The sequence below is a fragment of the Saccoglossus kowalevskii genome, chromosome 1 (assembly GCF_978046115.1).
Source record: "Saccoglossus kowalevskii chromosome 1, keSacKowa6.1, whole genome shotgun sequence".
Classification (NCBI taxonomy): Eukaryota; Metazoa; Hemichordata; class Enteropneusta; family Harrimaniidae; genus Saccoglossus; species Saccoglossus kowalevskii.
In genome coordinates, this window is record NC_140641.1 from 21,840,132 (window position 1) to 21,867,367 (window position 27,236).

The 27,236-nt window shown below is 36.8% G+C and overlaps 1 protein-coding gene across 1 annotated transcript in view; it reads right to left on the minus strand.

The window, feature by feature from the left end:
- Positions 1 to 15,834: 15,834 nt before the first annotated feature.
- The window catches only part of LOC100328995 (LDL receptor protein 5/6-like protein), a 31,411-nt gene continuing 20,009 nt past the window's right edge, over positions 15,835 to 27,236 (minus strand). The window contains exons 19-31 of the mRNA XM_006815699.3: positions 26,891 to 27,034; positions 25,226 to 25,355; positions 24,732 to 24,885; positions 24,318 to 24,434; positions 23,369 to 23,632; positions 22,686 to 22,839; positions 21,389 to 21,523; positions 20,980 to 21,103; positions 20,662 to 20,806; positions 20,332 to 20,445; positions 19,423 to 19,599; positions 17,307 to 17,499; positions 15,835 to 16,731 (exon numbers count right to left, since the gene is read on the minus strand). Coding sequence (XP_006815762.1) covers positions 16,584 to 16,731; positions 17,307 to 17,499; positions 19,423 to 19,599; positions 20,332 to 20,445; positions 20,662 to 20,806; positions 20,980 to 21,103; positions 21,389 to 21,523; positions 22,686 to 22,839; positions 23,369 to 23,632; positions 24,318 to 24,434; positions 24,732 to 24,885; positions 25,226 to 25,355; positions 26,891 to 27,034 — 1,999 coding nt within the window. The 3' untranslated portion in view covers positions 15,835 to 16,583. The remainder of the gene's footprint in view (positions 16,732 to 17,306; positions 17,500 to 19,422; positions 19,600 to 20,331; positions 20,446 to 20,661; positions 20,807 to 20,979; positions 21,104 to 21,388; positions 21,524 to 22,685; positions 22,840 to 23,368; positions 23,633 to 24,317; positions 24,435 to 24,731; positions 24,886 to 25,225; positions 25,356 to 26,890; positions 27,035 to 27,236) is intronic.

Genomic DNA, 27,236 nt, shown 5'->3' on the forward strand with positions numbered 1-27,236 from the left:
TATATGATAAGGTACTGACTTAAGGTGGTTCGCAGCTAGTATTTCTATAAATAATAGCTAATACCTATATTTATCTGTGGGCTCATGGCGACTACGATATATGGCATCGGAAGGGTGTGTAAACAATTAAATGACGACAGGGCAATAAAAAGATTAATCGCTCACATTCGTACTAGTTCGGTCAATATGCATTTAGACTTGCTACTAACTGCAAGACTTTTTTTATGGTAACAGGTTACAATATCCTCCTGCACATCATATCAAAATCTAACAATACATTTTGTCAGCGGTTATTTAATAGGAATTCAAATCCTTCGAGCTAATGAATGAAGGCACACGTGTTGACTTGTGCCAATAATATATATCCAATCACACATATATTACTCACATTGCAACAACCACGCAAAATGAATGTGTTATCTCTCCGGCTTTTTCATGTCATGCACGTGTTTAGCAGATTTCACTGAATTTTGTATTGAATTATACCTTATTTTGTATTTATATCTTTTGGGCTAAGAATATAGTATATCAACTTACTATTATCTAACGTTAGTTCTCTGAAATAATTAAATTCTAACATTCTCTTCATGATTAATGATTTTTGAACGATGAAAAGTCAAAAATCTGACATAATTATTTTCCCACACAAACTAAATTGTTATACTATATTTTTTGAAAAATATGAAGTTAGTACAGAAAAAAAGTCACATAAGTTGTGAAAAACAGTGGAAATCCAAAGTTGGAAAATCTGCTCTACACGTGTGTATTCGAGACACATTTGTATTGCATGGCTGTCAGGGTAATATATTTATGAGTCTAGCATACAGATGTACCTTCTCTTGAATAATTGGTCAGATGGACTATCACAAACCGACACGTGTACTTTCAGTCATGAGATTGGAAAAGATGAATAGCAAACTGACCACGCACTGACTAGGATAACCATTGACTTTGAAGCGGATAACATAATTTTATTTTAACAAATAATTCTCTACTTAGATTTTTTTGAACTTTTTTTTTGTAAGACAATGTTCAAGAATGTATTTATGACATGTCACCACGAACAGATTTGTCAATAAATTGATTGGACTATACCCACGTAACTTACCTGACATTACAATGCTCATCATGTTTTCTATATCGTGTATATGTTGGTGGATGATTTCAAGTTCTGCACTCGGTTCAAACGTTGTATAATTCTGTAAAGAAAAACGAATTTGTTTTAGGAAATAGACGTCCATCATTTGGAGTGTATTATTCATTTGGTACGATTATCATAGAGTTTTTGATTTCCGTTCTAAATCTACTTTTAGCGGAACAATAGGTGTTTGATGATTATCACAACATGTTACCACCACGGTAACATTTTTTATTTAATTTTATTGTCCCATATTCGTATGATGAATCAGACGAAGGCACGCACATATGTATTTTAATTACAGACATATTATAAACATACAAACACGAAATATACGACACCGGAACGCGGGCGCTCACCTCACTACGCCACAGACTAACGTTCCCTTAAAAGACATAGCGTGCAATGAACGCGGACTTGTAGTGATTAAATTAAAAGGGGCAAATTGAATCTCTGACATCACATTCAACCTCATACATATAAACTGACTTCATATGTAAACAATATTCTAATTCACAGTTGTGGAAGGCAAAGAACACAGAATAAAGCACTACACCCAATATCAGGTGTTTCTAAAAACACAAATGTGTTCGTAACATATCATAACGTTCATAATCAAATAATTAGAAGGCATATATGTGAAAAACTTTTTAAATATTGAGGCAACCATTTAAAGCGGGAGGGTCGTCACCTGTGCTCGCGCGGGAATTGAGTCCCAAGCGACGATAACAACACACGCTAAAAACGCAAAAGCTCATGGGTAGACGCTTGTTTGTAAACAACGACACGCTATGGCTATCTGACGCATGCGCAGGTGACGACTCCCCCGCTTTAACAGAAAGTCCTTAGACTATTAGTTATTATTTTTTTTTTATTCTTGTGCACGTCAAGTAAAGTGGACGTGGTTGGTTTTGATGTATATTCTGTCGATTTACATGTTCCCACACGGATGAAGTAAGTCATAGCATTATGCAATGTTATGTTATTACATGTGATAGTAATTTGTGGAATGATTTGTTTTTATCTCGTTTTACAAATATACCAAGCACCATTACACTAATGATATATCACGAACAGCGTAACCACGTCTGTTCACACTAGGCATTCGCTATCTGGTAACCATAGCCACGTTACCTAATTAATTCCCCTTCTTTTGACCTTTGTTAGATGTCGTATGTAACACAAACCGCTTCTGTTTGTCGCATTTTGCGAAATCGAAGTTTCTTCCACGGAAATTACATTCCTCGTTGGTTAAAATAACGTTGATTTACACGGACACCGTGCCGCGTAGGGTTACTTGGTGTGGACATAGTCTGAGTGGTACTGACCAAATGAAAACCATGTGTACGCTCACGACTGTGACGACATCTTATCATGACCCCCTTGACAGGGAGAATTGCCACTTTTGAACTTTGACCTGACCAATTATAAATTACCGTTGTGTTTTCTCAAAGGTGGTATTTCGGGTCATGGTGAGCCAGTATGGCCATGCTGGTTCTATTATGACGCAGCACAGAACAACCCATGGGAACTACATTAGCTACATCTGAATGAATTATCAGCTACATCGCGACAGGTACAAAAACGAAAGCGCTTGCTTCTGATTTTTGAGAATTTTGGACGGGTAGGTAATTTATGGTAAAAAAATAATCTTGGAAATGATTAGCACTCTCCACACTAACACACACACACACACACACACACACACACATACTTTTACGTTTGTAGGTTGAGGGTTGAAAAGCCGGTTGCTCTTGAAGATATGCTTATAGAAAAAAAGGAAATGTGAATTGAAACCTTTATACAGTCTTACAAATGGTAAACCTTTGAATTAATTTAAGAGAAAATGTGATTACCGTTTATGAGAATGGTTCATTTATCGGACTATTAGCGAGAAATATTGTGCTTACTTGCATAATTTTTTTCAAAACTTGCTCAAAACCTTTCGTGGCGTTTTATTTCTCTTTACAACACGTTGCGGCTAAAAAATAACACGTCGTAGGTGTTGAAATAAGGAGTAACCCGCAGAACTGTGTAGGTTTACGAGAGGGTTATATAAATATATTTATTTCAGTTCCTTTTTTTATACATCCAGATCATGACTCGATTTTGTTATACATTAGTGCAGTCGGACTAGTGAAAATTTCAAGTTACTAGCCCTGTGGTCGAACTACGCGTGGTGATTTATCGAATTCCCACACTATGCTTGATTTCAGAGAGTTCAAGCTGATTATGAATCAGATTTTTCTTACTTGAATTGAAGTGTGTACAGTGACACTGATTGAATGCAATATAGTAAAACGATTGAAAGTAAATACAATATTGAAAACATAAACAGGGCTGGTATGTTTTTAGCAGGGCAGGCAAGTTACCTGCCCTGTTGTCTAGGAAACTATGTTGACAAATTTCAAACACTGCAGTTTATATATACATACGTACACGAACAAATAACTAAACTACGTGCGCCATCGCTTCACGATGTGTGATCGCTTTCTTAAGAGCGCAAACACCAATTTGTCAACAAGTACGCCGTGCAAATTAGGTCGCTCTTACCGACGCATACCAGTAATAACAATTAGCTACGTGAAATGTTAAATTGTCTATAATCGAACATGAAACTTGAGAAGATCGTATGTCTAAACATCAATATGCATAGGTCATTGTCTCAGTGTGCCATTTCCTAACCTATAGTACGCCTATCGGAAGCGGCTGTATAACGAAAAACAGAAACGCCAAATGCCTCGGGGGATCGGTTCAAGATTCTGTGACAAAACACAAATTTACCCAATCCCTCGTCTTAATCCTGTAAGGATTACGAACTATGGGAATTATACCCGCTATTAATGCTACATCCTGACATTAGATGAACCGGTTTCTTGCCTCAGGCACACAGATGTTGAATTGGTGTCGTATTTCTCGCTGTACCCTGCATGTTACCCGCCACATACCCAATCTATCGCTGTTCAACAAATTATCCTTTACTGGTTGTGACGAGGGTTATACTTTCATTGTGATATTTCATACACATGGAATTTCTAAACGATACTTTATTAATCTTTCTATGATTTGCCGACTTTGTGATTGCCGGAGGTGACAAGAAGGTTGAATGGGGGTCATTCGTGGGCTCGATTGTTGGAATAGTTACTTAATTATGTGGCTAGACTAGCCAAGCTTCCATGGGAACGGAGTGATCATCAAACGTGTTTGACACGTGGTGATAGAATCTTGGGTTTGATGGGTAGATGAAGCGGGGTGCAAGATTGAGATTGCAAATTGGATACGTGGCGTGTTATTGTGAAACTTGACACACTACATAATCTAGAAAATGCAGATACCGTGAAATTGTGTCAAATTATTGACATGTATGCAACATTCGGAATTAGAGTAAATACAACTGTAGTTGTTGCTGAAACTATCTTACTCACGATTTGTGAATTTGTCAACGCGGTAGCACAAGGTCTCTTGAAACCGAGACATTATGTATATTATGTACTTACAAAACCTTCTCAAAATTCAGTTTAAATCACATAACATGAGATATTCACTACCCCATACTAAAATATGTTTGGATATTTAGAGTAGTAACAATTTCTCACTTCCGGTCCGATTAGACTTAAAATATACCACGAATATTTACTTTTAAGATATACTTTTGATATCTCAGTTCGTCCTGTACTTTCTTTTAGTAATTCGGATTTACCATATCGGGTAAAAACAGATAGTTTAGCGATTTTGAAAGGCCTGGGCTGAATCATTTGCTTAGGGACGGCCGCTTAGTATGTGCACTCTCTAACCTAAAAGCGTTAGGCAACCAAAAAAATGACTAAAACTTCGTCGTTGTTTCATGACGAAAAAAGTAATTAATATTGTTGATCTTTGTCACCATTTTTAATTATTCCTGACTTTTTGAAAAATTGTTCTCCGGGAGTCTGTAATAAAAATGAATCCATGTCCTCCATAGAAATTCACAGTGGGTTGTGTCGTTATGGTCGTCACTGGTCACTGCGTTTCACGGAATCTTGCCAATATTGATTGGGTCGCAATTACCGTAGCTATCGCCGAGGTAAATAGTCTCTCACCCCTTAGTCAATATGGGACTCTGAATCACAGGTACTAGGCCCTGGAGATAGCATCATCAGCATACAGTATCACATTAATGAACATAATTCATATTACAATCTTATGCTTACATAATCCGATATTTATGCTCGAGAATACAGTACTGGGAACTGTCAAGAACACAATGTAATCAATTAAGTAAGAAAAGATACTATAGATCCTACGATATATATATATATATATATATATATATATATATATATATATATATATATATATATATATATATATATATATATATATATATATATATATATATATATAATGTAACTACAAAATAAATGTCAGTTAATACGATATTTGTTTTACAAAATCCTGTAGCCAACATGTACAAGTTGACAATCCCTAATATTGCTAAATCACCAGTTGTGAACTTTAAATCTCATTTATTAGGATTTCCACATGAAGTACACAGATAGGGAAAATGCATCATTATGGCAAGGAAAAATATTGATTTTTTTGTCCAGGTTATATCATGAATTCTCTAATTAATATTTCATTAGTGTACCTGTATGTATTACAATATGTACACATTATATTTTTTGTGGTGGAATTTGCCAAGCCAATTTATAAAATTGTGAACAAATATTTTCGTAATTAACACTGATCACGAAATACGTCCTCGAGAAGTGTCACTTATTGACTATTTTGTATTTTAATTAGTTGTATTGCAATACTAATTAAAATATATGTACATTTCTTTATTTTATTTCTGAGAATGAGTTATACATTTAATACTGGGGATTATTAATTTCAATAAACAATATTCAATTATCCTTCTGCAACACCAATAAAATCATTAATTACAGTATATCACTTAGCAGTATAAAATGAATGCATTATACAAAGCTCATTCTATAAATGGTCAAATGTTTCTTGGTCTAAGAAACTATGGGCATTATCAGAGCATGGGTCTTATTTAGGAACCCAAGCAATAGCAACTGCACAAATCATAAACGCAAATTTACAGCTCCTAAGGATGGTATTCCCAGAATAGCACCACTTGTTGAAAAAACATAAAACTTTAATTCTCAACAACAACGACGACAGGAACAGTTAGTGCGACGAAGCCCTACTTCCCGCGAAAGCTCGGCCCGCCACGAAATCCACTTACCGAGAAAGCCACTCACCGCGGAGCTACTAGCTAATGTATCATTGTATTAGTAATCATAGAGATAACGAATTTGCAATTAAAATTCATAAGTTAACGATTTTATGAAACATTGCCAAAATCACACCAACCTCACAAATATCACAATGCAAGTTGGCAGTCAGAGAGTAATTTATTTGCGCACGAAATTAACACTAACTAATTAATAAAAACATTCGTAATTAACCCTGCCAAATTGCATTATACTATGATACAAACAGTTGTATACTGTTTCACCCACGCAGTATCGGTATAAGATTTATTGTTAAGGTCTTGCTGTGGTGTGCACTGTGTACATGTATATATTTATGCTTTATTTAATTTTGCATTATACCTGTAATATCCGACAAAACAATGCCACCTGGTTTGAATAACTACTGTGAACGCGGAAAATACAGAAAACAGAAGTAAACACTGTTGATTTACATATATGTAAATTTTCAAATTGATAAACTTTAATAATTATAGTGATTAGTAGATTATATAAGATAGCGGCTTGTCAGTTGCTAGTGAAACCAATTGTAATGTCACTGTTTCCATGTTTCAATTGTACATCATTTTGACACGAACCAGCACACCAAATGCGCCGGAAGGTTGGGTAGTCATTCTGAAATTCAAAACAACTTCAAACGCCTGAGTAGTTTAAAGGAAAAATACACGCATAATGCACACCCGCTAAGAGGATTTCTATGTTTACGTGACCAGTTAACTAAACAAGTATTACGTAAAGAGTCTTTAAGTCTATGGCTTTAGGGTGTACGCTGAGTTGACGGGAATTCAGCACCCGATATGGCGTAAAAAATGACTTGGGACCTATTACTAACAAACGATGAAGGGCGACTAAACAAAAACGGCAATTTTAGGTTTTCTTACTCCCGGTTATGAAGATCATCCGGTATAGAGAGGGAAAAAACACCTGTGTAATGTACTAGTATATATGTCTGTGTATGCTGAGACGAGTGACTAGGGCCAAGTTAACGACATACTATGTTTCACGTCCTTTCGAAATTCTAGTTTACGAACGAGATAGGAAAAAATAATGTTAAAATAACTGTGTTTTTTCTTTAAGTGATATTGTTCATGAGAATATGGCATACATGTCACATGGCCATTAACTTGCAGTCGCTTGTCATGTGTAAGTTTTAGATGGTTCATCTTATGTGACCATCGCCTTTACACGGTCGTTATATATGCCCTGATCTCACCTGGATGGGCGAACTATTTTATCATCTACATATATTCACTAAAGGAAGCAATACATGTGGCCTAAATGTTTTCGCACACTTTTATTACGGCGGTAATGGAATGTTGACTCGTCATGGCAATTCGAGAACTTTTGTAAAATCAAAAAAAAAAAAAAAATTCTAATCATTCCCGTGCATGGGGAGGAGATTGTGCTTAATTAGGCGTACTTGACCGTGACACTACTTCAAACAACCAGACTTTATCACACGCCTTTTAAGGTCTGGCTTTTCTTTGCTTAATTAATTTTGCGTGTGGCCGAACCGCCCGATAAAATAGTTTTCTACAGAGTCGACATATACTGACACATTGTCGACGTAATTTAATCGTGTGAATCACGAGAAAAAAAATTACCTACGAACAAGCAACGTCTGTGTCAAATGCACACCCGTGCTACAGTGGTATAAATTAACCGTGTGAAAGCATTTTGGGTAACATTATTGGTCAGTATAGAACTTATCGGCATTCTTTCATCGCCACAGCGTTATTGGATATTTTGAGTGACATACAATGTACAACGTAACATACCCAGTACAGATGGCGAATCTATTATGTATCGCCGGAAAGCTGTTCTTCTATAACCGTTCTACTGGAGAGGAGAAGAACTTTAAAAAATGAATAACTTATTTCACGTGTCGGCGTTATGGGAGTATCATATAATTTAATTAGTATCGCTATTCATACATTGTGAGATCTTTTTTGGTACATGACTACTCGGGATTGAAATGTTTAGAAGTTTCTAACTCAATATTGCTCGAATGTCTGGCAAGACAATAAGTAAGTCTCTTTACAAAATGTTTTTCTGCATGATACATTTTTATTTAACATTTCGATCTTTTGTTCTATTTTTTTCGTAATTGTACGAAAATGATTAAAAAAAATGTATATTCTGTCTGACAAGATGTTTTTCTTTCCAGTTTTGGATTTTCATCAATAAACGGTTGTCATTGTTTTCCATTACAATTGTTCTAAAGCTAACAATGTGTACGTCATAGTAATTCTTGCGGCGATTCATTATTTTACTATGTTAATATAATCTCGAACACTGTACCATTTCATGCAAATGAACAGCTATATATCGACATAGTCACGTGATGTTGGATGGTTTTCTCGACGGTTATGAGTGGAATTGCTTCCCACACTGGCGCCTTTCATGGTGTACGTTTGTGGTGTCACAAATCGTCTAGACTGTGAATCAAAACAGCGTGTTTTGGTTTTATTAGTAAGCGCGCTCAAATGGCATTTTACCTAAATTACAAACTGATGGCTATACCAGTCAAGAATTTCACGTCTGTTCCAGTTTTGTGTTTGTTGATCAGACAGACAGACTAACATACAAACAAACAAACAAACAAACAAACAAATAAACAAACAGACAAAGACAAATCTGTAATCTGGTACTACATAGGACATGATTGATGACGTAAACTCTTAACACACTTATTCCACGAAACAAAACGAGTTTGCCAATCCAATTTATTAAATAAAAGCCATGATTACGTCAACAAGTTTAGTAATGTATAAAAAACGAATCCAAACATCAACGTGACAAGATAATTAACGGTCATAGAAATGATTCCGACATGATCATGGTACAAGAAATTGATTCCATTCCGCACAGGTATTTCACTTGTTGTGAATTAACACCCCCCCCCCCCTTGAAAACACACACATACATGCATGCATACACACAAAACAAATAAGTAAATCTATATACAAACCGCTATGGTTGTAAATCCCACACAACTTTTAAACAGACACATTTTTTTTTATAATGTGTTAAATGATTTTTCTTTTGTTTTGGGGGTTATTGGAAAATTAATTAATTAATCACCAATTGAGAACTGCATCACTGTTAGGCCCAGAACTGTTCAACTTTCTTCATTGTCAATTCAACGAACATGCATCAATAAATATCATAAGAACTCGTATCATTATAATGAGGTGACACGTTCTGATATAAGAGTCAACAACTTGTTATCACCCTGAATATTATTTGCTTAATATTAACCCCATTCACATCACAGCTGTAATGATTAGCCCGCCATTAATTGAAATGTCCAGTATGTACACTGAAAAACAACAACCATGTCCCGTAGAAAGTGCAAACAGCGGGGAGGCGCGAGCAAAGTCACGGCTCGTGAAATATAACCAACACAGAACACTTTCGTAATTGATAAGTTATCATAATCAAGGTCAACGTGAGATCTTCAAAAGTCTCTGCTGTGACGTCACGCTTACGGATGTCAATATTTGCTTAACGTGCGTTCACTCTAAAGTAAATGATATATGTAGTCTCTAAATCGACAGGTTCTTCAATCATTTCGTATTTTATCACGTGGCAGATAAAAACAACTACGTGGTCGGAATGTTGCTGACTGTAATGGGGACAGCTGTGCCCTGACACTGAGTGACCGAAGCATACGAAAAGCTAAAACTTGATTCTTTTTAGTCATATCTTAAAAGAGAAGTCATGGTCGGAATTTCTGAAGACTTCGTAGGTTGCCATTCGACGATGTGGAGGGGTAGTTGGAATGAAGCGCTACTCTGTATTAATTATGTGATAGATATGTTTGCTGTATATCATAAACTAACACAGAAGCTGTCTACTACTTTGTGGTGGAATGTTAGCGCATATCGACTCGGAGACGCATTTATGTGTAAGTGGTTTTGTGGGATAAGAGATATATTGTGCAGCAGCCGTGCATGCCCCATACACCAGGCAGATTCAAATAAAATTGATGTTGCCAATCAAACGCAATTTTATTGTTTCACGGCAAAAGGGTTTATGAAATAACCGATTACCACTCTGTTCAAAAGGTGGGTCGTATGAATGATAATTGATATTGCAAGTAAATTGAATAACGGATCCATATCACATACTCCAAAATAAAGGCGCAGTGTTGTTGGTGGATTTATCCACTTCTCCTCGACACATTGAGTCTTCCAGAGATCTGCAAGTCAGTATCAATGTTTAACCCCGTCTATTGTGCGACATGAAAGCGTTCCCTTTTTTTTACCACATTTGCGATTACAAGTCAGCAACACGGGAGTAGAATTGAGTGGCGATTTTAAACACACTGGGTGTCGCCGAGTGTTTTGCAATCTGACATCGTTTTAGTTAATCAAGAAGAACACTATTACAAGTGAGAACTAGAGACTATTTGGTTTACACTCAGTATCACCACGAGTACGTATCCAGTGTCACTTACTTCACGCTCGTCCACCACTTTCATTACTTCGACTTCACGTGTCATGCTTAGAACCGATAATGGATATTTGTATTTGTTTTGTTTTTTTATTTCTTAAATGAAGGGGAAATAGTTGTAGTATTAAATACGTCTGAGCTATGGTTAACCGCAGACAGATTCGCTTTCTTCTTTTTCTTTCATTTCATTTGAGAATTACGTGTGTGTCTTTTATAACATGCTTGCATAGCACGAATCGCATAATGACCTGCCACAAGACAGACACTGTGGTTAACAGAAGCCTTATTTATACTGCTACCGCTAATATTCAGCAAACACACGCCACGGCGCCTCAATGTTTACATCATTTTGGGTGATCAAGTCAGTAATGTTGAAAGGGCTATTTTTTTTTAAAGTTAGTAAGAAAAAGTGAACATTGAGGATGGCGGAGTGATTTGTGATGTTTGTGCTGGTGGCATGGTTTTTAGGGGAAACCACACGGAAACCAAAACAAAACACCTACGCAATGGTGGTTATAAAACACACATAATGGTGTAATTGGAGATTGCATTAATCAGCGTGTTATACGTAACAATCTACTCTCGTGGTGATCCTAAATCACGTGATCTCACGACGTTGTGACCGGAGTCCATGATGAGTGTGTTCTATTTTTTTCCCACGCCCGTTATTATCTCCAGATTCTTTTCCCCTAACGTAACAGTAAGAACGACCATATAAACCAAACAGCAAACATCTGTATTCCAACTATTGCTTTATTCCGCTTTGATGCGTGATATAATCAAGTGGTGTTTTTTCATGAGATTCATCACAGTCTTCTGGTTCACCAGTCTCATTCATTTTTTTACATTTATGTTTCCTAATACACTTTACAATTTCTCATTTTATGATCTTTGAAAAATAAAATGAGACTCAGTCGTTGGTGGATGGCGGTATACTCCTGCCCGTATCCAATAACTTTAAGAATTTATCTAATTTCAAAAGTGAATAGGCTAAATAGCATACAACATTTCCGGAATACCCAATGGGTCGACTGTTGCGCCTGTTTATGTGACATTTGAATGAAGCATTTTTCCATCAATGTTTCTCCACAATACATATATAAACAAATCGTTTATTTCGATATCAATTCAACCAGAGCAATACGTAAATGCGTCAGAGTCAGAGTTTGGAGAATAAAAACATTAGTTGTATGATTTAAATATGGTATAGCCCCATTTGAGCAAATTGCCGCACTTATTCGTTCGACGCGATACAATTCAGCCGACTTCCATCCTCCCAAACAAAGCAAGAATGGTGCCATCTACCGCTTGATGATTTGGCAAGTCGACCAGTTTTTATCGATAACGCAAATGTTGATATCTGGAACTCTCAGTCGTATAAATGAATAACACCTTTTTTTGACTAGTTATGAAATCACACACACACTAACCTTACAGAGGGAAGAGAGCGGAATGCAATCTTCATCCTTTGACGGCACACTTGGTGAGATGTACTTCTTGCGATCGACAGGTACTCCGTTAACAGCAACGTACATAGACAGAACACAAACAGTTCTAATGATGAAGATTAAATTCACATCGGTTGCCATGGTTTTCATTCAATCAATCGGAACAACTCTTGTAAATCAGTACGTCGGAGAACACTGATTTTTGTGGAAAACAACGGTGTCCTCCAAGAACCATCCTGGTGAATGAAATCAGACCATTCGAAAGAGTGTCCGAAGTATCGGAACTGCCAAAGCTTTATAATAAATAAGCAGTTCTATGTAGATAGAGTAGAAGCACCGTGGAACGGAAACGTGGAGCGCACTTGTCCCACGTTACGAACACACGAAACCTGAGAAAACAGGAGAAGGCTTTGCATGCGTTGACCTTTCCACTCGACCTTTAGTTCAGACACATACCAAAAGATTGGCAAGTTGTAGAACCCTGGGTAGAGATGGGTATTCCGTTAAGCCAAGTGCTAGACTTTTATTGGATTATTGTGTCTGGGCAAACCTGGGATTCTCTTGAGCTATGGTTGGAGTGAGTCCAAACCCTATGAATAGGCACATTGATGCGGGGGTACATAACGTTTTTTTTTTTTTGTATTGCGAGCTGCGAGGCTGTAGGCATGTATTATAAGTAGTGACTTGTACTCGGATGTGTTCAATGTTTAAACGATTATGCTAGAGAACATGACAACACGTGCGGCTGCAAAGCTTGGGGGGCTAATATTGTTACGCCTGAGCAACTCATCGGTTTCGTCATATATACACAAAACGGATTTGATATTCGAAGACAGCCTGCAAAACGTCACTCGGTGATCTAAATACTAATAGTAGTATGCTTATTTTAACTAGCGCTATCGATATGTAGAATACTCGAATAATAACACTGTGAGAAGGCGAGATATTTCCAACGTCTGGATGATGAAATGGCGTAATGCCTTAAGGTTAAGTGCCACTAAAAGCATATAGTTTTGTGTTGCATTTTGCCGGTAGATACTATTATTAACAGTATGATGTAAATTCAGACTAAGTCATTATGAGCCAGCCGATTGCTATCAGTTTGTGAAATTGTCCAATTCATTGTCGCTGATTCATGCCTGCTATTGCTAAGGTGAATGATAGTACTAGTTTTGGAAAGTTGTTCTGTTTGTCTATTATGTGAAATATTTGCGCGTATTGTATAAAAAACGAAGATTCACAAAACGTGATTCGAGAGTCCACTAGCATTGGAATACTCATGACTCTTGGTCAAGATAATTCAAATACGCAATCAAACGATCGTTAAATAAATAAATAAATAAATAAATAAACAAATAAACAAATAAACAAATAAATAAATAAATAAATAAATAAATAAATAAATAAATAAATAAATAAATAAATAAATAAATAAATAAATAAATAAATAAATAAATAAATAAATAAATAAATAAATAAATAATCAATCAACCAATCAATCAATCAATCAATTGTATTTACCATATCGCCTCTTACATATTTTATATGGACAATATAGTATTGCAGCAAAACAATTGGATTGTGCAAAATATTATGTTTGCAAGAACACACTATATTTGTTAGACGTAAAAATCAAAACCACCTTTACGCGCATGTGCATGTTATGGATTGTTATTGTACGTACCAAAGCAACCAGTACGCATGCGTGTTGGTAAATGTCATTGAAAGAAACCCCAGTGTGTTACAAGAACAACGTGTTCAGGTTAAGGTAATTCATAGTTCTATGTATTCATCGACAGAACACAATCAAATAAGAATGAGACTCATAGACTAAATCAGGAAAATATTCTTTGAATAAGTAGTTTTATGAAATGAAGAAGATGAGTAGTATATTATATTGAACTGACGATTTACGAACACTTGTAAACATATGCTGTACGGTCACACTCAGGCTGATTGGTAATCGATATAGGTCGATGTGAGTGAGTTAGTCCCAAGGAAATCGACAGTGAGAATGAATGAATGAATGAATGAATGAATGAATGAATGTATGAATGTGCACTTTGAATGAATGACAAAGGACGTTCCGGTGGCGACCTTAAGCTTTTCTCTGCCTTTCTCGCTTCATTGGTGGTTCACTGTATGTAATGAAATGCGACACTCGCAGAAACTAAGCAACGTACACGCTAACTTCTTAAATACCACGGAGGTCGTCTAAAGTATTCTGCGCATGCTCACCCCTGACCTATATTACATAGCTTAACAGTCGTCATGGTGATTTGTAATCACGCAACAATAACACAGTCTTAAAGCGCCAAGGTTGTAACAGTAGGGGTGAGTATTATCACAGTCCCACACATATACCCATGATATGTGATTACATCATTACCATTCCAGCATCACGTGATCCTCTGTCATCGATACATTTCACAAGTATTCAATTATTTATGCAAAGAACAAGAATGATAGGTTTCGTGGAATAGTTTTAATGTCACCATTTTTATTTCTTCTATTTCAGCCTCAAATCCGAGTCTGCTAAGTTTTGATTTCATTAATTTGAGGAGAATAACAGAGTTGTAAGTTTTTGGCATTTTTTTTATTGAAAGATTTTCCAGAACTGGTGTGAGCTCAAACATAAACAAATAATTTCATTTCAAAAGTCGGAGAAAACTAGCAATTCCCTATTTGAAATTCATCTAAAAGTGTTATAAATGAATGTACACTCACGTCACTGCTTTCATCATTACTCGTGTTGGATCGGGAGTTGATTCAGTTTAATAACAATATAATTATACTTGATATACAGTCTATGTCAAGTTTGAGTGCAACAGTTTCCAAATGTATGCACACAATATGTTCCATGCTCATTTCATATTTAAGTATAAAACAAATATGTTAAAAAACAAAACATATTTAATTGTGCAATTTCGATAACGTTTATGTTCACTAAAATTTACTACGCTAAGATATACGCACGTGTAGACTGAACAAAACGTAAAATATGTAAATTTACAAGTTTTTTAATTATTTCAAAACGAAAATGATTAAATTACCCCATCATGCTACACTCGTGAATAAATCCACGAGTTAATGTATACCGGAATATTAACGAGATTTACACGCATTGTTTGACAGTTACTATACAAGTTCATTAAAACCATCCTTTTAAAAACCTGTATGAGAAATACTTGTGTAACAATTTTCGAATCTGGCATAATTGTCATTATATGACGCTATGTCTCTTCGTAGGTCATGGCGCAACATGGGCGAGAGGAAGTGCGGTCATGTATCGTGAAAGCTACTGTTTAATGTAGAGAAATACTAGCTACTTTAAAGCGGCCCGGGGAAGGCCGTCACCTGCGCACGCGCGAGAATTGAGTCTCAAGCGATGATAACAACACACGCTAAAAACGCAAAGAATCATGGGTAGGCGCTTGTTTGTAAACAATGACACACTATGGCCATCTGACGCATGCGCAGGCGACGACACCCCCGCTTTAAGAATAAAGGAATACGACATGAACACCTGTCACAGGAATACAAATTTTGCTTTAATAAATGAATGAACATATATCGTATATGTGAAAAAAAACAAAACAATATATTTAACTGTTTACATATATCACAATTTGAATATTCTAATTATTTTCAAGAGACACGAAAGTTCATGTCAGTGGTCTATGCACACAGTGTGTGATGATCGTTTTTTATATCAATGCGAGTCTGACCTGTTATTTACCGTTCTACAAATTTTCCACTAAAACAATTATTCCTGGATAATAAAATGACAATATGGATAACTGGTGATTTTTTTAAACATTGTTGTTCGATATCATATACTGGTATACATGCATTACCATGATTTATTATACAGAAAAAAAAACTGGTGTTGTGGCACAACGCATTAGTAATACCAATTAAAGAAACTGTAATTTAGTACGTGACAAAACAACGTTTGTATTTAGTGTTCGAATTACCAACATGTACAATCGTCAATTCAACGCAATGTCTTTAAAAGACTGATACCAGAAGCGAGAATGAAACTCATTATCGTAAAGAAATGTAAGTTTCCGTGTGTCTTGTAAATAACATTATGATATTGAAATAAACATGAATCAAAGTATGATAACAACATTCTGATTATAGCGCCACAGTCGTCACATTGTGGGTCCCATGCGACCCATACAACGCATATAAAATACTTTTTTTTACATATGACGACTGTACGGCATATTAATATGTTAGTTAGTCCCTGTTTCATTCGTATTCGCTGCTACGTCAAATGTTATCTTGTGTTGTGGTGCTATAAAAAGGGTTGTCTAAACCGTGAATGTTTTCCCCGTCATCTCTGCTGAAATAAACTGGTTTATCCATCTCTACCGGAATATCGTCCGGTTTGTAAATTGCAGACGAACCTCGGCGGTGCCTGCAACGAAACAACACGTACACGATGCTATCATATTATGTCACATTAATATGGTAAACAATTGTAATAAAACAACGTATGGAACGTACGGATACGTCTACAAATGTATTTAATGCGAAAGACAACGCTACACAAAAGTACAAATATTGACATCTTTTTATAGTTTTTACATATTTGATATTTCATCATGTACTCGGTTTGAAGAAAATCGATCAATTTTATACAGGAAAAATAACATGTCTGTTTTAAGGCATTTCAATATCTCAAAATTGTGCTCAGTGACACGTGGTAAAAAGGATATATAGTGTCCAACAAGATACTTTTTGGTGTTTAGAACAAATATTTTAATGTTAAAGGGGTTTTAATTAGGAGATGTGCTTTTTTCCCCCCAAGAATCACTGTCAAAATGACATTTTCTGCATAATATTAGCTGTAGACAGATTTTGACATTGTCTTTGCTATATAAGGGCTAACATATGCACTCACGAGTAGCATTCATTAAGCTGATAACATACGTGTCATCTCGCATCATCCGTCTAAACACATAATATGCATTAATCAATAGCGCCACCTACCTACAGTACAGGAAACCAACCACACCAATAACCACAATTAAAAGGACGATAAATCCAACAATGCCACCAATCATTGGCCCAGTATTCGATTTATCTCCTTTGTTTTTCTGCTTCTCGCCTTGCGACGGCATTTTGGTGGTTTTCAAGGTTGTTGTTTTTATTGTTGCCGTCGTGGGTTTGACTGTTGTTGGTACTGTAACAAATAACAATAACAACGGAAAGTAAAAAAAAAATGGAATAATGTTCTGAGGCATCGCGATACTAGCTGCAGCCTGGGTTAACACGTCATAAGATCATATCTGATCACTGTACTACACTGTACGTCTTTGATAGAAGTTAATTTGACCAGGGAACATTATGGAGATATGCAAAGCAAATATTGCCTTGAAAAGAAAAAAAAAATCTGTTATAATTACAATCAGTACTAAGACAGTACCCATGGTGTCATAATCTAAGAACAAATGAGTACATGAGAAGTGATGGGACGTGTAACATTTTCAATTGGCTCTACGTGAATTAGTACTTTACGTAAGATAGAACCAACATCTGAAATGTTTCGGAATTGAAAGCACTATCCCACCAGCAGCCAACATAATATTATAATTAACTGCTACACTAGCCTCACAATGTGACGTCAAACTTTAGATGTCATTATTACTACTGAATAATTGATTGTTTACTATTCTCGCCTTGCTGCAATTCGATGCAGTAAGTATAGACAGTGTTTATCATCGGGCAAATTATATTACAAAACTGTTGGCAACTTGTGGATGTATGTCCACATCGTTCAATTGTAATCATATGGGTTCTTCTGGCTTGGTCAGACTCTACACAACCACGGGACTATACTGTATTAATTGTGTTACCATGAATGACATATATAGTCGTTTCTTTGATAACAAATGACAAATGCTATTGGTGCATGCTCTCAGACTTACAAAACCCAGGCTGTCCAACAAACTCCCAGACAATTGAAGGAACATTAAGCATGAGTCAGTAGAACATCACTTGAAAGGATGAAGAAAATAAATAGTATAGCTCGGTTTATTGGAGATAATCTAGAATCAACCACTTGTACTTTAGGTTGCAGTCTTGGGCGGACTTTCAAATAAATGATGCTTCATTTCTGATCTCGCAGCGTCTTATTCGTGTTTATATATGTACCTGGGTTGTGGTTGGCTATTGTGCAGCAACGAGAACATATGATACATTATTACGACTCTGACGAGTGACATTAGTAATTGGAACTAGTCATAGAAATAATGAGTAACTAGTCATGTTATGCACAGTCAGCCGGGATATTTGAAACCGAAATTGTCATCTAAGCGTTAGGCCGTCGTTGATTGGCTGCTGAGCTGGAATGCCAATTTTAAGTTTTAAATACCCCCAGGAAAGTGTTCTAGGTTCTTCGCGTAAGTAGGTGTTCGTATGCAAGGGATTTTTCCACACAAAAACGACGAATTAGGCCGAATTTTGTTATCGGTTGGCTTAATATGACCCCAACGGTCCGTATTTTTGTGAAAGATTGGTATTTTTGTCCTGATTTGTAGGAATCTGAAAAAACAGCTGACTGTGATGTTATGCTAGATCAAAAGAGCTCCTCACTTTCGATACCAGCAGCGCCAGAAATAATTCATGGGAATTTGCCTCAAGTGCGACAAGGGTGTTTAGTACATGTCTGTGCGAAGGGCAAGTTTCCGAAAATTTACAGTGTGAAACCAAAGATCCCCGGATTAACCGTACCTGGCAGAAACGGCATATAGCCTCTCAACTTAAGAATTAACAGGAACATGCAACTACGAAGTATCGTCTGAAATGCGATAAACTGGTGTTAGGTCATTGGCTGTCCTAGTGTGTACAATTGGAAAGCGGATACATATTACATCATCAAAACTACTGCAGCAGTTGTGCAAGTGCCTGATCTTTCTAGTGTACCTGAACAGACTATGTCGCCTTATTAAACCATTAAATAGAATTGCCTGAATGGGTTACAGTCTTCAGGATAGTAGTTAATAATATAACATGTGTCGTACCCGTATTTTTGCCTTCTAGGTTATGTACACTGCCCAAAATGATATTTGCTGAAACACTCTCACAGACAGTAGTTAATACTTACTAAGTTCACACAATTTATCGATATCGAGGTTCCATCCTGTACCATGAAAACACGTGACTCGATTGCCCCGCACTGCTCTGAAACCGACATCACACGTGAAGTTGCAACTCTTTCCTACGTTGGCATCACAGCGGTAATCAAATCTACCATTGGGTAGATTTAGCTGGCATTTTTCATCTATATAATGGTAAAGATGAAACGGAAATGGCATTACCTCGCTTCAGGACAGTCACATTGACATTGATGTCCCACATTGAGACACACGACAAAGACATATACGTGTGAATACACCATTTCTTTGAAATTGTTATATGTGATGTTAAAATTGATATACGTTAATTTGTGAAAAAAATGTATCATTCTTAGTCACCTGATGGCAAACATGAACTCATTTATAGTGTGGAGATGGCAGATTAAAAATTGTCACAATATAGGAAAGAAATGTATTAACTCCATATTGGAATTTGCAAAGAAGTGTGGGACGGAAAATTAATCTGTACAGGGCGTTTTTTTTGGGGGGGGGGCTTTAAAAATATCTTCAAAACAATCTTTTCAGTAAAATTAATGGAAAGTCCAGTATAACCAACATTTAAAAAAAAATATCTGAAATTGAAAACAGGAGTGATAAACAGCCGATTTTAACCTCAGACGAGTATTGCTAGTCTGAGTTTTAACATAGGGCTCAATGGAAAAGCTGCAAGTTCTTCCCCAAACGCCCGCTAAAGCTCAATTTTCAATCCCACAATCATTTGCAGAATCCAATATTAATGGAGTTAACACATTTCTTCCCTATAAAGATAGGATACCACTACAATTGTATGTATATAAAATCACCGCGCGCTTGTATTCGTGTCGGGACTAAACAATAGACGGGAACAATACGCACTATTAACAATAAACAGTTCTTACCTGTTTGGCATTCGTTATTGCTCGCATCGCATATGCAGTCAGCCACCCCATAATACGGTGCACAAATACCATGATCTCTACCACAAGGCTCGCCAACAAAGCATGGATTCACCTCTGTCAAAGTAGAAACAAAACTATATTTAAATATCAATATGCAAATTCATTGAATGTGCATTTATTATTGGTCGACATGAGCAATCGATCCTGTGCTAATTAGAATACTGATAAATGAATACTTGGACCGCCTGCTGACGTTTAGTGTCGTTGCACCGTAACGAATTTTATGAACGCAAAATTAGAAAGCCGATAGGCAACGACAGGAAGACTCACCACCACTCTTTGGTTGCAGTCGGTCGTCAAATACTTTAATAGCACGTGGCCAACCAGTTATAGCAACGCTTGTTTTGGGTTGTTCTAGCTCAAGATCGTAAAATTCCAAAGACTCACTTCCTTCGTATGACCAGACGATAAAATCCTGCGCAGTTGAAAAATACATGTTATAATGCTATGCTGCTCGTCACAATCCACATCATTCATATATACGCGACATTTCTTACAGATATGCGCTTGGTCAATACGGGCCTGGCGTTTCAATATTTATTGCATTTTTAGTAACATACTGTACAAAATAGTTCATAAACCTCTAACCTGTAGCGTACTTATACCAACAAATGAACGAGCAAATGAACTACCATCATCCAAAGTGACTCGATCTTCACCAGAGAACGTCACGCTCTCTATTTTTCCCGTTCCACTATCTGCCCAATATAACCTGTATAATAACAGAGGCACGAATTTTGAGAAAAAGAAATCGGCAGTGGCCGGCAGCACACGCAAATATTAAATACAAGACAATTATACTAATCAATTAATCGAGAAAAAAACCCGTTCAACAAATTTCTGGAGTACAATAATATATTTATTATATTGTAAGCCCACTGTAACTGAGAGTACGACGCACTGTGTAACCACTCTCGAAACACGATAATCGTTTAATTGGCAAATTAAAGCGTATAGCACTGTAAATCGAGGATGGAAAACAATGAATATATATCACCTCTCATACACATAGTCTGTTGTCATGGCAGCAGGCAGCAGAATGTCATCAGTAATAATCTTCAGGCGATCTCTTCCAGATAGGCTTGCCCGTTCGATGCAAGGCCGCTCCCCACCGGCTCCCCAGAATATGAATCTAGAAAAAAACAGAAGAGATGATTTATAATGGTGACTAATATTATGAGATTATTCCTTGGAAGGAAAAGATGTATAATAATAATAATAATAAGGTTATTACGAGAATACCACAAAGTATGCACCCAGACAGTACGCCGCGCTTCCGAGTCGACCTCAGCTGCGCGTCGGTCAATACTCCAACTCTACTGTCTTCGAGCATACTTATTGAGCTATCCTCGTAATAACCTTATACATCTCTTCCTTCCAATGATACACCATTGAAATACCGAAATCCAAACTCAAAGAAGATAGTATTTCCTGTAAAATGAAAATCCCTTGTTTTTCAGACTTCTCAGATGGAAGCAAAATTTTCCAAAAAAAACAATTTAGACGATGATTTCAAAACATGATGCGTAACAGTAAAATAGAGTACCGAAATCTATGGTTCGGTAGACAATTGTCACCCCACTTCAATCCAGTATGTATAGTTTCAGTTTTATTTTACGAAAGGTTATCATGAATTATACTGTGTATCGAGTAATGGCGATCTCGGACAAAATGAAATAAACAAACGCGCATTTTAAAGTAGCGCACTAAAATTATTCTTCCTGTATAGACATATTTATTATAACTATATATATCGAGCCAAGTACCCACAATTCAATTAAAGTTGAAAAGAGTTAATTATTCTATTTAAAAAAAGGGAGTAAACATTATAACGGAAATACATCTGTCGCGCTGCTGCAGGTGTCATTGGAAAATTTGACACAATGCAGACATTTTAATTCGTCATCAGTATACCCGTTTGACCTTTAACCCTTTGACAATTTTAGTCACCTCTCGTAAAATAAATCTGCTTACATGTTTCCGTATTTATTCAAACAAAAAATAATCGGAAATCGTGTCTACTTAGTACTACATTATGAAAGAAATTAAAGAAATAGGCATACAAAATGGACAAATGTTTGGCTGGAAATAATTATGGCGTTCAAACCCAACTCAAGTAACTAAGAATAAGTTATTGAGCATCGTACTATATGAAACAGTTCGTGATTCGACTATGGGATTACTGGAAAAAAAAACTTGAATCGTCAACGCAGTTTACCGGTATTATGCTCTTGTTAGATGCCATTTTGAACCCGGATGTTGTAATGGTGATCAAACGGTATGTATTTACTTACTCCTTTTTAGGGTGTACAACGATAGACTGTGGATTTATGACATCTTGGTTTAGAAGAACTGCCTTGTAAACGTTGTCCAGACTTGATATCCGTATTTCATTCTCCTGTCCTAGAGTCCAATACATATTGGATGAGAACCAATCAATAGCAATACCTATTGTTGGAACAAACGCAAACTAATTATCTTGTTTGTCAGCGTACGAATATTGTACTTATAGCCTTCTAATCGGACTATGTACACCTGATTAGCATATTGGGACATGGGTTGTGTATGTTGCAAATCGCGCGTAATTTGAATTGAAACAAAATAATATAATGAAAAAAAAAACACGATGCGACATTATTTTCGTAAAAAAATCGCAAAGAAAATCGGCAATAGGAAATAAACTGTGAACTCAATCAGTCAATTCGCATTATGTTTGAAAATATTCAGTCTGTAGACATGGTGAAATATCAGTCAAGACCGGCGAGCGCCTCTTTAAATCTGATAAGCCCATGTCGAATGACAAAAACTCCATTATCGCAACAATCAATTGTAATATGCATACTAGTATTTGGTGCAAAAAATCGTAACATCCAGAAAACGGGCGAATTGGAACGGCGGTCATTACATCGTAGTGCGACATTGCACAAAGTCAATACAAAATCGCTAGGCAACAATATTGAAATAAATGTGCACAAACCTGTGACGTCTCCGGCACCGGGTATTACTGTTTCGAAGGGTTCGCCCTGACGCAGACGAACTCGCTTAATAGCATTATCTGCCGGTTCATATACGTATAGAGTCTCTTCTCGAAAGTTGTAATCCAGTGACGTCACTTCAATATTATCAAAATAACACTTGGTGACATCGGTGACGTCAATAATGTCAGATATGTGTGTTGGTGCTGAACATATACTAGAATTGGTAGCAAAGATAATCTGGTGTCCTGGCATTACGTGGTCATCTGGAAATCAACACGCATATTATTAGGCATTATTGTAACTAAAATAATACGAGTTATTTATAAACATCCAATTACAGAAGTAACCATAGTAACCATAGTGATATATTATGGGTGGTGAAGAGATTATGATTCTAAAAAAATTATGGAACTTTGGTGCACATTGTATAAAATGAAGCTGACTTTTGTTACCGATAGGAGTTGTTAGTTCAACGTATGTTGTGTTATATTATCTGACTAATCAAAAAGGGACCACTTCCGAGTCGTTCACACGCACACTCCTTTGCGTTATTATTCAGCGATTTTCCGTTTTATTAAGATCTTAATCGTCGAACATCCCCCTAGTTGCATATACTCATAGATTACCCAAAGTTTGATGGCCTGCATTTTACTGTATTACAATTACACAATAAATGTAAACACAATATTCGGTCATACTGCTTCGCGGCCCATAATGCGATATTAATATGAGTCGCGCCCTCAGCGATGAAACTCTTTCACGAATGCCGTTTAAAACGTCGATATATATAATTTTAATCAATAGTCATTCATATGGAATTATGCTACGCTACATATGGAAATGGTGCATTGCATAGGAACACTGTGACGCACAAAACATTTCTTGTTTGTGATCCGTGTTCTGAATAATTTAAAACATAAGATGACATCGACAACAATTGCAGTTTACCTGGTACACATTTTCCATTTGGTGCAGCTATAAAATCGTAGGTACAGAGACATTGATGACCCCCATTACTGCTAACGCACAGTTGATCACATCCGCCGTTGTCAACACCACATGCATCTGTAATCAGAAAAAAAAATAAGAGGCGACATACTCTACGACAGCATAATTCATACCGATGCCAAGATAAGTAAATTCACACGATTCACTTTAAGCGACTATTTCGTATTATAGTATTATTTTGACCAAATTGACCGGCCTACTAGTCACTAATAGATTGTACATACATATTTGGCATGTTGTAATTAAAACGTCGCGTCATATTCGATATGGGTCATATGCAGCGTGTACAACGCATGTAAATTCCACGTAGATATGAACATGTACACAGAGATGACTAATAAGTAGTTAACATACTTTCATGTCGTGGTTGGCGACTTTCGTGGTAGTATTTAATACCCAATGGGGTGTCAGGAAGGGTAAAATATTTCGCAGCATACTCGACAGTGGCGTCCGTCCTAGGAATTACTATAATTTCACTGAACCAGTATTCGCTGACAAAAAAATAATCCTGTGAATAAAACAAATATATTATCATTTGTACTAGAAGGAATTAGTCCGCGAGTGAAGTATTTGGATGACAATTTGTTATCAGAATACTCAAGAGTGGTAGGAATAAATGGGTGTATGCGTACAAGGACAAATGTGCGTCGCATGATGATTTGGTTTTGTGTGTGGAGTGACTGGGGTTGGGGAAGGGGCTGATCATTGCCACTAAGTATCAAATTGTACTATATGACGAGTCACAACAGGGGTACATAAACAAATGGAAACAAATTACACATCGGCAGGTTTCCCGGTGACAAATCGTTGCGTTCACAGCAAAAAACTAGTTGTTATTAATTCCTCACCTTATTTAGGTCTATAAAGAATGGATAATAAAGTCCACCCTCTTCGTATTCTACCCGAACCTGCTGCTGAGTCGAGCCGAGCAGACCGATTGACAGAATTGCCTCCCTTGCCATGTCCGTCCAGTACAACCTGAATACGAATAAGAATAGCATATAGACGACTGAACGGTATATTTTTGGATATTAAAGCGGGAGGGTCGTCACCTGCGCACTCGCGGGAATTGAGTCCCAAGCGACGATACGTTAAAAACGCGAAGGGTCATGGTAGACGCTTGTTTGTAAACAATGACACGCTATGGAAATCTGACGCATGCGCAGGTGACGACCCCCCCCCCGCTTTAATATACATTAAATAGGCATATTTTACCCATATGTCAGCCATGTGAACCATGATTGTTCAGAACACGCATCTATGTGCGTACATCTATGATTGTTCAATTTGTTTACTACTGATGTCGAACTATTTGTTGTGCCACTACAGTGAAAGTTGGGATTGGCCAGACGACGATTTGTGTTTGTCGTTATGGCGGGAATGACATTTTTCATGTAAACTAAGAACAAATAATTATTTTTTTTATATAGCTCAGAGTTATTCATTTTCAGTTTTGATGCCCGTCTCTTTATTTGTTTTCCGAACTCAACATTCTATTCCTATGCATGGTACGGGACCTTGATGCTTAATAATGCAATACATTATCGCGAATAATCTGTGGCAATGACGTCATAAAATTCGCTGGTATTGGCAATGCTATTATATGTATTATATTCTATGTAATGTTTTTAAGCTTCCGTGAGGATTACACTGGTGCAGTAAAAAAAAATCGCTGAAATCATTTCATCGCTCCAACGATAGTCTATGATGGACGACTGGCTTCGATACGTTGCATCCAGATCTGATGGCTTCCTCTCGTGCCAACATAATCCCCCTCACTGTGTATATCAAACAAGTATGCAGTCCAGACTAGAAGCGTGTAGTCTCATCTCAAACAAATTTATATTCCGAATCCGAGGAACACTTTTTGATAAAATGCTTTTTGAGGAACACCAACTTTGTTATTGAACAAGCTAAACTTTAGTCAAAAAATGATGATGAGTATGAAATGAAACAACTAGACGTTATAGGTGGCGCAGTGTAGAACTACTATATCAGATTCTAGCACAAGTACATGTGAACTACAAAGGGCGCTGTTGCATCACAAAGATATGCTGTTTGCATAGGCACTACACTTGGTCGCTCTGTTCGAACACCTCTGTGCATTTGATGTGTGTTTAATTCACAGACGGGGTCTTCCACTGCCAACACACTTCCTTGTTGTCTTGTCCACCTGCCTCCTGCTTAACCAGTGACTAGCTGTCAGTCTTTAAATAGCACCCCTGTTTTTGGTTTTCGAAGACTTGCGAACTTAAAGTAAACTTTTTTTTTCTCCGCAAATGCCATGCGTACAGCTGCATGCGTACTCCTCCAGCCACGTGTCACCCGGGATTCTAAGGCCAGACAACATAGCTCTTGTCACAGAATATCATTATATCGAGCGAAAAATAGAAAAATAAAGTCATAACATGAAAAATATTGAGAGCTTTCCTTAATGTACGTAATTCAACCACAACTTGATTTCTCAGTCAGTAGCACGAGCGTTAAATATTGTGCTGCGGATGGGCCCATACCTATTATTGTCGAAGTCGATTGTAAGTCCATGTGGCCAACCAAAGTCTTCAGTTCCTCCTGCAACTGTAAGTACATCTTCACCAGCTAGGCTTGAGGAATCTATTCTGTTAGAGTATTGACTGCTGTCGGCCCAGTATAGCTTACTAAGTACAGAAATTATGTGATGAATACGTCATTACAAACCGATACCACAACAAAAATACAAATGTAACATATTTCAAGAAATAAACAAACCATTCGACTCAACGACTTTGAACATGCACTCGGGCCAGTTAGTACAGTTAGTGCACTGCATGGTGTGATTTTGCTCTTTATCGCTGTGCCAAAAATTCGAAGCAGAACGCC